At 42.8% G+C, this 13,568-nt stretch overlaps 1 protein-coding gene and 1 long non-coding RNA gene across 3 annotated transcripts in view; one reads left to right on the top strand and one right to left on the bottom strand.

The window, feature by feature from the left end:
- Positions 1-13,568, bottom strand: part of LRRC49 (leucine rich repeat containing 49) — a 71,190-nt gene that overhangs the window by 8,162 nt on the left and 49,460 nt on the right. For both annotated transcript variants that reach the window (XM_032950184.2, XM_032950193.2), the window contains exons 14-16: positions 6,099-6,339; positions 4,927-5,112; positions 294-391 (exon numbers count right to left, since the gene is read on the bottom strand). In XM_032950184.2, the coding sequence (XP_032806075.1) occupies positions 294-391; positions 4,927-5,112; positions 6,099-6,339 (525 nt within the window). The remainder of the gene's footprint in view (positions 1-293; positions 392-4,926; positions 5,113-6,098; positions 6,340-13,568) is intronic.
- LOC142924728 (uncharacterized) overlaps positions 1-13,568 on the top strand; it is a 29,930-nt gene that overhangs the window by 10,119 nt on the left and 6,243 nt on the right. The window lies entirely within an intron of this gene.

Below are 13,568 nucleotides of genomic sequence, written 5' to 3'. Positions count from 1 at the left end.
TGGGAACGGAAAATCGATGACAAATGTAATATGGCAATGGAAATGCTAACCCCCACACCCAGGGCCACACCCTCGCTCTCACAAACACTCACCCCTCAAGGGTCAATGGGACACAGGATGTACCAAAAATGCGCACGTTGCACTTCTGGTACGTACCTTGAGATGCCGTGACCTGCGACGATGCGGACCAGGGATTCAATTACCCCAATGCGAAACCCACGCACGCACGCACGCAATCGCACAAAAGTACAAAACGAACGTGCGCGCTCACGGGCGCTTGCACGCGAGCGTACCTGCCGTCCCCGAGCGCCGAGGTCGATGCCCGCGGGGCAGTCAATCGGGCGAGGGAACCGAACATCGCCTCTGCAGCTGTGACATCTGTCGCCGATATCTGCCCGACAAAATAATCGCACGTATTAAAAGAATTGTCATGTTTGATCGGCCAAGTCTCCGTAAATTCCAGCGCTTGTCACGGCATCGTTAAGCCGTAGGGTTGCACAATTCTGGGGGGGGATTTCTGGGCTTCCAGGACATTCTGTCAGGACACACACACACACAGACTACCCGTCAGGCTCCAGTGAAGAGGTGGTAGCCAAGATGCTCAGTTGGCTGTAATGCAGGGTATCAAGTGTTATTGTCAGTGGCAATGCCAAGTGTTTGGTAACCTCAGGTTAAATGATGCATCACATGGTATTACCTCCCACACCTTGCCAAATGCAAAAAAAGGCAGATATTATCTCCGTATCGACGCGACTGTAAAATAATCCTGAGATGTTAACGCCGCATATCTCTGCCAATAGACGTGTTAATCGATATTAAGCAAGAGACGGAGGTTAATATTAGGATTTCAAAGCCTATCCAGACAGATTGATTGCCGTTTCCAAATTAACACTTGCCATCTTCAACACCTCATCGAAAAATGCGCTACAGACCGACCGGACCATATTTACTGGACCAAAAATAATTGAGCCGCTATCCTGTGAGCAAATTCGAGCACGAAATAAAATTGCCCTCTGCAAGTATTGCACTGCTGTAGGACTGCAATTCCCAGGGATAGCTTTGAAAACACCGCAATGTCAAGAGCAGTATTCCCACCTCCGTGGTTGCGTAGGTCTTATTGGTGTTTACTTTGGAAGCAGCCAAAGAACACGGCCTCATTGAGCGGAGTCCTGCAACTCAGCTGCCTCGTGTGAATGTGCACTGCAAGCGAATAGGAAAGGCCTAAGCAGATTGCGCATGTCCTTTCAACAAGTTAACAAATTAGGGTAACCCGATGCTTGCTGGGACCCACATAATGAGAAGGGATCATTGATTTAACACCCAACCGTAAGATAAACTGTTGAATCAACTTGAAACACTGTTTAGATTAATTCATTGCTGTAAGGGCTGCAAAATTGTTCGCAGGTTTTGCTTGTACCAAGTCCAATGGTTCAGGAATGATAAATACAACAGGGCCAGTGGTTAGTCTATATTCATCATGATTTGTTCTGTTATTGCAGGCACTAATGAAAGTAAGGATGTATAACAATAACTATTGATCTCCATTACATATATCATTTAGGACTACTACCAACAACCAATCAATGTGAATTCCGTATGCGCTAACAGTGCATTAATGTCTTTTTCCAATATATATTAACATAAATCAAATGTACGTATGAATTAATTCAGTTAATTGTGCATGTACGAACCGACGCAGTGTAAAAGAGAGTCCAATTAAGCCAATATCCAGGTTCTCCATTTACACACGAGCGTTAAAGACTATACTACAACCCTTAATTCCACCCCCCATACCCATTTAAATAACAAAGTATATTTTTTTATTTAAAGCTTTCGTGACTGCAGTGATTCATATTCTTGGTCACGTTTCTTGCCGTTGGTTTTCACACCTGATGATGACTGTTTGTGTTACAGTCGAAACGTCGTGAGAATTTTATTGTTTTATATATATTTTATTATTTTATTGTTTCCCTTCAACGTGACTTTACCGAAAGAACCAAGAATATGAACAAAGTATATGTGCCCCGTAGACCAGCGTAAGCGATTGCACATTCCTCTTTGTCAAACTGTTAAGCAGAAAAATTGATTCAACAAAGCTTGTATTTGAGCTCAGGGAGCCTTTCCCCTTTGACACGGAGGTGTTTGAGCAAGGAGGAGGACGTCAGATATGAACAAAAAAAAAACAACAGCCCCAAATTCCTAGCATAACATTTCTGACCTTTAGAAATAATTCTGCGTATTCAAAAGTTGACCTTAAGCATAAAAAGGGGTTCAGCTTTACCTTTTAATTGGAAGAAAATTGGCTAAACTGTTGGAATTCCCCTGGGAGTGGCACACTGCGCGAGTTCTGTACTTAGACGTCGGTTATAGGACTGCAGGCTGTTTGGGCCTTATCAGGTGAGCCTGCCAGACAAGGCTGCCTGTGTCTATTCCTTGGGTACATTAACACCGAAGTGTGGCCCCCGCTCTCCCTTAACGCCCGCGGCAAAAGCTTTAGTGTACTCACAATAGGTGATGGGTGTACAGACAAAACGGGGCCAAAAGGCAGTGAACACTGTGTCAGCTTGTGGAATTTCCAAGTCTCGGGCCAAGGAGACGCCCAAAAAGAAAGAAACCAAACCGCACGGCTGTGTACATGGCTCAACTCAACTTGTATTTTTAGGCCAGCGTGCCACACACTTTTACTCTCATTAGAGGCCAGGAAGGAGGCGTAAATGCACATTGGAGCCAACACTTCAGCACCTTGTAGCGGTAAGTGCATGTACACAACGAGTGTTGAGAGATTACGAGGCTGAGTGTGCCTCGCCCGATCGTCTTCATCCTTAAATGACGTGTGTCAGCAATTTAACGTGGTAAAAGTAGGGTGTAACAATGCACAAACGAAACACCAATGTGATATATTTCACTTTGAAAGGATGTTTGATGAAACAGATTTGTATAAACAATTCAAAAGCAAGTCACTTACTGCATTACTACAAAATATCTTACAGCTGCAATAAGAAATGCAAAGATTTCAACGCACATTTGCGTAGCTCTCAGAGGAGGCCTTCAAAATACATTCTCACTGTTACGAGACAACACTTAGCTTTATTAACAAAGCCTACACAAGCATATAAATGTAATGGATGGATTTTTAAAAAATTATGTGTTTTTGTGCTCATCGCTTGGGTGAAAATAAGAACGAAAGGCAAAATCTAAAACCCGACACACCTAATTATAACTATAGCAAACACTGGGCGCGTGTTGAAAGGTATGCACGCACAAGGGACATTCAGAGTAGGTGTGTGTGTGTGTGTGCACGCGTTTGTATGCTTTGGAGGAGAACAGCAGTGTTGGACGGTCAGGGTCACCTTCACGTCTCCTCGTATCGTATTTCCAGCAGTGCATGGAGTGGAAAAGGTCAAGTTTGCTTTTATCTGATCTGTACCGATTACTATACTCTATGGCCATAAATACTGCCTTCACAAGTCAAGTTAATGGCTCGAAATATGGCATGTATCGGAGACTATCAATTGTACACACATAATTATAAGAGAAAATGCAATAAAACTACACATTGGCTACATTGCTAAATGTGCGCAAACTGCTGACGTAATGCTAAAGAGCAGAGCAGTGCCAAAACGAGGTGGACCACGGAGGCACAGGCAATCTCATGCGGCGAGCATCAAGTGGTCTTCAGGAATAGGGTCAAATTCTAGGTTCCACATTCCTGACACCTGTTCACCCACCAACCTTGAGGTGACGTGAAAGGAAGCTGGAGTTTAATGCTCGTGAATTTTCCTGCTGTTTCGTAAGTGCTTTAAAATTGTACCTTAACATTGTTGCAGGCATTTTGAGAAGTGTAGGAATTGCAACAAGCAAAAAATAAGGCTTAATCGAGGTGTTCAAATTTTGTGTGACCGAGTCTTGTGGTGCATCACGTTTTAAAATTCGAAATGCCTCTTTGCTGAACTACCACAAATAATGTCTGGACCAAACCGCCAAAAGGAAACAGATGGCACATGGATGATATGCCACATTGTGAAATGCAGTTAGTTACATGAAATGGTGATGATATATATGTTCTCTAAAACTATTTCTAAATGCCTGTGCTGAAAAGGAAAGCACTTATACGATTAGCACGTTTTTTTTTATATTTCTCGCACGATACACAAAATACTGCTTAAGCTTTTCTTAGTTTCTTAACAAGCAGCTAAAATGTCACTGTAGTAGCTCAAACACAAAGCATTTATACAGATAATGCAGCAAATGAATTGCTCATTTCTGCTTTTGTGGTAAAGTTACACGGTACCAAGTGTTGACATGGTAAACACGTGTTAGGCTGGCCTCATGTGAGCTTCATCTGATACATATGCTTCACAAATATTACTCACGATTTATGCAATTCCATGTACACTCCAATATGAATAATGGACGATACAGGTCTAGGTTCTCCACTCTGTGTCTAATTCAGTATTACACTCAGTTCTTGTGGACCATGGCCTACTTTTGTGAATGCTGTCAATTGATCTTTAACATCCACTTCTGTAAAAAACACACAAAGTAATAGTTCTCACAATATACAAGCAAGCCTCCATCAGCGGTATATGGGCATACTTTCTAGATATCCAAAAATCATAAATAAAATATATAAGGCATAGAAAGCACCCGGACATCCAAACAATGCACATTTTGGAGAAGTGCTTATTAGTGACACATCCATGTCAAGGGTTTTCAAACACCAATGGCCCAACAAACACGTTGTGTTTCGGAGTCAATTACACATGCATGTGCAGCCTTGCAGGCACCACCACAGGGCATGCAGGTGGTGTGAGCACCGATCACAGAGCGTTCCAATTCCTAAAAAGGTGAGGTCGTTCCCATACACCTCACCTCCCCGCGTCGCCTACTCCCAGCCACTGACCCCACGACAGCGCAGCTGCCCACCTCCTGCCCGTTGATACGTCGCAGTCCGAGGTGATGGAGGCGAAAGGTGGCGTAGGCCGTCCACAACGAGAGAGCTGTCAGCGAGTTTCCAGCTGGGTTCACGGTCAGCTGCTCGATGCGACGCAGCTGGGCCAGAGCGTTGAGCTGCTGCAGGTTCTGCAGGTTGGTCTCGGTGAACTGGAGGTGCTGTGCAGGTTGCGGCAAGAAGCAAGCGTTTATCGCGGTCACAAAAATCGCTCGCATTTTATTTAGCGAATGCCTTTTACAAGCGATCGGCGTACAGTTAAGAGGGCTAGACATGCAATAAAAATAAATAAATAAGGTTGTCAATGTTATATGTGAGTGGACGTCAGCCCACGTAGACACAGAGCCATGTGACAGCCTTCTCCAGTACGTGCATGGCAATTTTTCACATTGATCGCTTATTATGAAATGCAAATCTGTTGCAGCTTGCTCTGAATTTTGTTTACATAATTGCCTTTCATAAGTAACTATTGGTCACCAGCATCATCATTAACATATTCGTCATGGCCGTCATCACGATTGCACTTACAATCATCACCATCAGCCGTGATGTATTCTCTGCTGGATGAGGGCCTCCCTAAGCTGCCATCAACTCTGGGTCTCGTGATGAAAAAATATAACGCTTACACACGAGATAATTTAATTGCTCCTTCTCCTTTTTGGATGGTCAGACGTGTTCCCTCACGTGGCTGCCAATCCACAATCAGTCCCGACCACCGACCATCATCCCATCTAGTGGCGTGTCCCAGACCAACCCCATTTCATTTTCACCATTTCACGAACCCGTTGTAATTTTTTTTAAACAAACAAAAAATTAATTTTGATTTAAAGCTTTCGTGACTGCAGTAATTCATATTCTTAGTTCTTTCGGTAAAGTCACGTTGAAGGGAAACAACAAAATAATAAAATATATATAAAACAATAAAAATTCTCACGACGTTTCGACCATAACACAAACGGTCGTCTTCAAGTTTGTGTTATGGTCGAAACGTCGTGAGAAATTTTTTTGTTTTATATATATTTTATTATTTTGTTGTTTCCCTTCAACGTGACTTTACCGAAAGAACTAAGAATATAAACAAAAAATAGCCAGGCGAGCAGTCCTTGAGCCGCAGGTTGTCGATTTATACCCTCAAAGCGGAGCTCACCGCTGTGCCAGGAAACCTTGCGCGCAGCTTCCCCAAGACGCCGGCCACCTCGTCGAAATCCACGTAGGAGAAGGAGACGGCGGTGATGGTGGCGGCCGCGTGCGCGCCCCAGCTCCGGTCCAGCGCCTCGAGGGCCCCGCGGCCGAACAGGCGCAGTGTGTCACCCTCCATCTCAGCCAGGTGCTCCTCCGTCAGAGAGAGGAGGCGTAGCGAGTCTGCTAGCCCATCGGCGGGGAGAGGTCTGCCAGGTCAAGGGAGGAGAACCGGTCGGCGACTTGCCGCGCTCTCACGTTGCACCACAACTTCGAAGCACCGTTTCCGAATATGTATTTTTAAAAGTGGGGATGATTTGTAGATTAGTTGACTCGGGTTGTGTGAGAAAAAAAAAAGCTTTTAAAAAAAGTTGCAAGTCTGGTTCCAGATTTATTGAGTAAAAAACAGCTCCCCCGGTTCGAGTAATCAGATTCTTCTTGTTGAATTAAGCCCGTCTCTGCTGACGTGACTCAAATGGTGGAAACTGGTCCAAAAATGTGCTCGCTTAGAAAAACGCTGCTATATATTGGCACATTATGTATGGCTGCTGGACTAAAGAACAGTTTACTTGAATGTAGAGAGTTAAGTGAAAGTATATTTATTTGTTATCCGGAATACTGCACAATACTGCATTATAGGTATTTAAAGGTACAGTAGTGCCATTGTTCTTAAGATCTACCAAAGAATCAAGTCAACCAGTATTTCACAATCATTCAAATCAGTGATTCAGACATTTATGCTTCAACAGTATTTCTCATCATGAACAGCTCATTATAATCTCTAAAACTGTTATGAATCTATGGAGCATGTTAAATGGCACTTAGGTGGCTTGATAAAATTATCTTCATATGATCACCACTCAGTCGAGCAAGAGTGGCCAACAAGTCCAGTCCAGGTGAAACCAAGACACCGCTGTGAGTTTTTTTTTTTCAACGTGCTTGACACGTGTGGGTAATTACATGCAGCTAGCCAATTGGCATGGGATTCCGACACAACTTGAATTACCCTGAATTTAATCAAACATCTGCACGTGCTGGTTAAAACATTAAAACAAGTGGCAGAGTCCACACGCCCCTCCTGGACCCCGCAGTCTCTGATCACCCTGACAAGGTGTGATACTAAAGACCGTATCAAGCGCTACCTAAACGCTTAAGCTTTTAATCCGCGTCTTTGAAACAAAGGCCAAACGTTTCAAAGCTATAATCAGAGACATGTCTATGTAGCATTGTCATCATCAAAAGTACGTTTTAATCACAAAGTGGAAAATACCTTTGCAGTGCCAAATCTGAACTCAAAACTGATACTCACCCCCCAACATCCCCTTTGATGGCTTGGTGTGTCTGGTCTCGCTGATGCTGCTGGCTAAGTCCGAATTAGAACGACAGAGTGGCCATTTGAGCAGAACTGATATGGCCCTGCCATTGGGGCATCTGGGTGGCTTCAAGGAATGACATTAAGTGGTGCATTAAGGCCACTTTGCTGAGCATTGTTCATACGATTCATTGCTTTAGGAAATAACTTAACAGGTATTTACTGTCCTGGAGCTGAATTGTTAATAGACCTGTGTAAAAGCCTTAAAATACTGATAAGCGAGCTAATGGCTGAGCTTCTGAAAGTCAAAGGGTGAACGTAGTACAGCAAAACCTATCCATAACTGACTTGGTGGAATTTAAGAAAGTAATATTAATGTCAACCATGAATTTAATAAATAGTATTTTTAAAAAGGTAATTATAAAAATGGTAAAAAAATAATGGAATATTCCATAATTTATTTAAGTCAAGGTGGTACTATTCAAAATGGAAAATACCACCAATCACACCAACAGTTTAGTTTTTGGTCCGTATGAGCAGCTGAATACTCCCCCCGATGGAAAGACAGCCACCCTGATGCCAACACGCCAAACAACGCATCTAATCGCTACAAATATGCTGGTAGGCAGACATGCATACATATATACAGTATTTGTGCAGTTGTGTATGCTATGTGCCACCCAAACATGTTAAAGTGTTAAACTACTGTGGCCCCTCGCTGGAAAATGTAAATAAGATCCGTCAATGTCTTGCTAAGTCTTATATTAGAAATACCATTAAATACATATTTTCGCAACCCAAATCTAGACCCATATGTCTATCAAACCTGTATCAACAATGCATGTTAGATTTCTTTAACTGAAAATAAAATATTAAAAACTACGCTACCATTTTTTTTTTGCAATGACCCTTCCTTAGAGTTGAAATATTACAGGTTTTAAAAGTTTATATACAGTGAGGGAAAAAAGTATTTGATCCCCTGCTGATTTTGTACGTTTGCCCACTAACAAATGAGTTATCAGTCTATAATTTTAATGGTAGGTTAATTTGAACAGTGAGAGACAGAATAACAACAAAATCCAGAAAAACGCATGTCAAAAATGTTATAAATTGATTTGCATTTTAATGAGGGAAATAAGTATTTGACCTCTCTGCAAAACATGACTTAGTACTTGGTGGCAAAACCCTTGTTGGCAATCACAGAGGTCAGACGTTTCTCCTAGTTGGCCACCAGGTTTGCACACATCTCAGGAGGAATTTTGTCTCACTCCTCTTTGCAGATCTTCTCCAAGTCATTAAGGTTTCGAGGCTGACGTTTGGCAACTCGAACCTTCAGCTCCCTCCACAGATTTTCTATGGGATTAAGGTCTGGAGACTGGCTAGGCCACTCCAGGACCTTAATGTGCTTCTTCTTGAGCCACTCCTTTATTGCCTTGGGCGTGTGTATTGGGTCAGTCATGCTGGAATACCCATCCACGACCCATTTTCAATGCCCTGGCTAAGGGAAGGAGGTTCTCACCCAAGATTTGACGGGACATGGCCTCGTCCATCGTCCCTTTGATGCGGTGAAGTTGTCTTGTCCCCTTAGCAGAAAAACACCCCCAAAGCATGTTTCCACCTCCATGTTTGACGGTGGGGATGGTGTTCTTGGGGTCATAGGCAGCATTCCTCCTCCTCCAAACACGGCGTGTTGAGTTGATGCCAGAGAGCTCCATTTTGGTCTCATCTGACCACAACACTTTCACCCAGTTGTCCTCTGAATCATTCAGATGTTCATTGGCAAACTTCAGACGGGCATATATATGTGCTTTCTTGAGCAGGGGTACCTTGCGGGCGCTGCAGGATTTCAGTCCTTCACGGCGAAGTGTGTTACCAATTGTTTTCTTGGCGACTATGATCCCAGCTGCCTTGAGATCATTGACAAGATCCTCCCGTGTAGTTCTGGGCGGATTCCTCACCGTTCTCATGATCACTGCAACTCCACGAGGTGAGATCTTGCATGGAGCGCCAGGCCGAGGGAGATTGACAGTTATTGTGTTTCTTCCATTTGCGAATAATCGCACCAACTGTTATCACCTTCTCACCAAGCTGCTTGGCAATGGTCTTGTAGCCCATTCCAGCCTTGTGTAGGTCTACAATCCTGTCCCTGACATCCTTGGAGAGCTCTTTGGTCTTGGCCATGGTGGAGAGTTTGGAATCTGATTGATTGACTGCTTCTGTGGACAGGTGTCTTTTATACAGGTAACAAGCAGAGAATAGGAGCACTCCCTTTAAGAGTGTGCTCTTAATCTCAGCTCGTTACCTGTATAAAAGACACCTGGGAGCCAGAAATCTTTCTGATTGAGAGGGGGTCAAATACTTATTTCCCTCATTAAAATGCAAATCAATTTATAACATTTTTGACATGCGTTTTTCTGGATTTTCTTGTTGTTATTCTGTCTCTCACTGTTCAAATACACCTACCATTAAATTATAGACTGATCATTTCTTTGTCAGTGGGCAAACGTACAAAATCAGTAGGGGATCAAATACGTTTTTTCCCTCACTGTACATATATATCTCACCTTCTAAGCATCCTGACGAAGGCGAATGGGAGAACATTAGTGAGCACCTACAATTCGGGGACTTTTGTACTGAGGATTGTTTTTTGTATGTTGCCCAACAACTGGGATATTTTACAGTCTAAGTGCAGTCCCAGTGATTGAACAGGGGTCTCTCTCAATGCACAACCAAGGGGTGCATCTCTTTACCCTGCTGCTCCAAGAGAACAAACCAGCCTCCTGTCCTTCACCCTGGATGCTGTATTCCCAAGCTGTAAAATATGTCGGTTTTTTTGTACTCGAACACCATTATTCAGCTATCCGTCTTCCTTTATTTCTCTTCCTCAGGATTTCGGCTGCTGGCTGCATTTGAAAGCTTTCTGAACATTAATGTTTCCACTGCTCCTAAATCAAGCAAGGCTCCAATAGGCTCGAGTGAAAATTCTGCATTTACCACGCAGCCAACTTCTAATGGGACATTAAATAGCAGGGTGTGTTAAAAGTCTCTGCATTATGCCAGCATTTAAATACAGCACGTACCAATGGCAACAAAAGTTATGATGCTAACTGCTGTAAACTTTCCACACCATTGTTCAAACCTTGGATGTACTCCACTACCCATGAATGGAAAAGTGTAGCTAAAGGCTCCTGGCAATGCAAAGCCAGACACTTCATGCTTTGCACTCTAAAAAAGCCATCTTGCTCTGGCCTACAGTGTTATCCTTCGAATGCGTTTTCAATTTACAAATACACGTGCTCCAGTGCCTCTGGGTCCACAGATGACAACTGTAAACAAGGCAAGAGAACTGGAAGTATATATATAGGGGGCTATCTTTTGAAGGAAGATGGAAACTGGACGGTCGTGATAAATCACAACTTACACCAACCTGGAATTCACATTCCAACTTGAACAAAACCACACTCTACCATCACTGTAGAATTTGCAACACACGTTTTTAATTCTTTTGCACAGTTGTGTATGCAATATCTGTATGTGCAGGCCAGCACTGCTGCTCTGTACCCCCAAACAGCTCACACCACCATGTACGAAATTTGCAAGTTGTAAATCACAGCTGCCAAATGTTGCCCGGCCACCAGATGAAATGCAGCCCACAATAAGCGACTAAGTAGAACCAAGACGAATAATTATTTTGCCATCTGGAAAGCATGCCTGGTGAAAATGAAGTGCGGTTACTTGCAGAATTAAATTCCATGTCCACTGAGTAAGCAGGTCCATACCTCCAGCGTACTCATCCTGGTCGATGCATGTGCAAGTACCGACAAAGAACACCGTTTAAAAAATCGTTCTCAGTGAGCATCAATGGCACCAGCTGTGTAACTGGCAGAGGGGAGGTGTTGGAAAGGTGTGGCAACATCAATGGTTTCGACCATTATGACATCTTGATATTCATCAATGGCAATTGAAGTGATTAATGCAACAATATTTGCATTGATCCCAACATGACACCATGGTAAATGGCACTTTCTTTTTCAGGAACACAGCAAGCTAATTTTTCATGGGTTATTTTAGCTCTGCGGTATTGTAGTCAGTATAAATGAAACCAAATATAAATATCCAATCTGGTGCTCAATGTGTTCTCATAGAACACTGTAGTCAGCTGTAATTGACAGGTAAATCAATGGATGCAGGACACTGCCTTAAATTGGTCCGGTTTTAACCGCATTATAAGTTCCCCCAGCAGCTCCGGGGACACAAGAGGTCTCCACCATTAAGGCCGATTTGTCAACACTACTGACACCATCGGTGTCGTGTTGCAGCCTTGATGGGCACAAAACGTGAGGTGGCAGCGAGACGGTGCCACGGAATGAACAGGCACGGAATGAACGGGCAACTCAAGCTCTTCTTCATTGCCTCACCCAAGCCAGCAGAGCAATGCGAGAGAGCATTCTCAAAGACTGGGTGCAGGAGTTGTGTGACATTATTTCAGGGAGTGCATGAATCACAAGCTGAGAGAGGCAGAGATTTGGCAGTGCTCAGGGCAGACAGGGGGCGAATCGTACCATTCTGGCATTTGGTCCCCGCTGTGTGCCAAGAATTCCCTCCAGCACACTCAAAGTGCCTCACTTGATGAGCATTCACAGAGACAAATAAGGTCGCATCCCCGAACCGGCGATCGGAATTTTTGTACGTTCGAATTGCATTCACAGTACCAAAAACAATAAAGTGCTTCGCGAAGAAGAGAATGCTGTAAATATGTAGTGTATTAAGAATGAACTTGGCTGTCACTCAAGGGAGCGTAGACTTCAAACCACGTGAAAAATAACGCATGTCCAGCTGGCACAAAGTTTAAGAGGCAATATCCTGAAATTTTACATATTTTGAACAGAACACATTTTAAAATGGTGTGAAACATCCACCACCATGTAATACTTTGAGTCGTTTTACTCAGTGCTGAGTATTCATGACCTCGATGATGACATTACTCCAGTAACTGTGATTTTGGGCTTTGCTATATTGGTATAGAGTCCTCATTATTACATTTACAATACTATATATGTCCATCTTAGTCTCCGTCTATTAGTCTCTGTTCATTCTTCCTTCCAATTTACCAAACGTCAACACTTTCTGCAGGTTTTCCCTGTGGAATAAATAATACTGAAAGTATACAATAAAATGTCAATCGAAGAAAAGAAAAAAATATCTCCTGACCTAGATGGAATATTGTTAAGATTATTTTGCATGTCAAATTGCATTTAACCTGGCCAGAATTATTTCATAGGATAAATTATCATTTAACTTATACGTAATTTTATTCACTTTAGAGTCAAATAATCACCTTTATATAACATAAAACGAATAGGGGCGTACACGAAGCAACTTTAGCAAAAAACTGCCAAAAACAATTCCAAAATGCTCTGACCACTTGCACATGTTTGGCAGAGTACATAAAACCAAAAGGGCAAACTCAAAAAACATTTTTATTTAAATTCCCACTACACAGCATGCCCAAAGTGAATGCAATGTGAGTGTTTTAATTTTTTAAACTAAATTTTACATCTGGTATAGCAAAGGTATTAATGGTCCCGTGATTAGAACGTTTCTGGAAGCTAATTTGACACTGCCTAAATTGGACACAGATAGTCATGTGCTTCTGTTCCACAAATTCTGGAAAATAAAAGCCAAGAAAATTTTTTCCCTCCAGGGACCTCTTGCCATTTTATCTTGCGTGGATTGCCATTCATAAAAAAAAATACCACCCAGTGGGAAGCCATGAAAAGACCTCTCATTAACACAAATAAGTCAATCCCATTACCTCTTGGTCTTCATCTGCACCCGAATGACCATCCCTTATGGGTCTTCCTCCACGAAGGCAACCAGTTGATCTTCAAGATGTTTGCCTTGTACACTAGATGGACTCTCAGACGGCCTGCAAGCCACCTTTATCGTGACCATGTTCCATAATGCTCGGTGCGCCCTGGGAAACGTCTTTTCTCGCAAGTAAAAATAGCACTTTGGGCACTAAGCTGATAAATAGTAATCAGTTATGTCAAGCCAAAAATAAAAGACAATTATACATCAACCAAGTGAGTGTAAAGTATACTAAAATCCCCTAGTGATGCTAGA

Source organism: Petromyzon marinus, chromosome 1 (genome assembly GCF_048934315.1).
Source record: "Petromyzon marinus isolate PM22_M1 ecotype Great Lakes invasive population chromosome 1, UKy_Petmar_22M1.pri1.0, whole genome shotgun sequence".
NCBI classification, from domain to species: Eukaryota; Metazoa; Chordata; class Hyperoartia; order Petromyzontiformes; family Petromyzontidae; genus Petromyzon; species Petromyzon marinus.
This window is presented reverse-complemented; position numbering and strand designations above follow the sequence as displayed.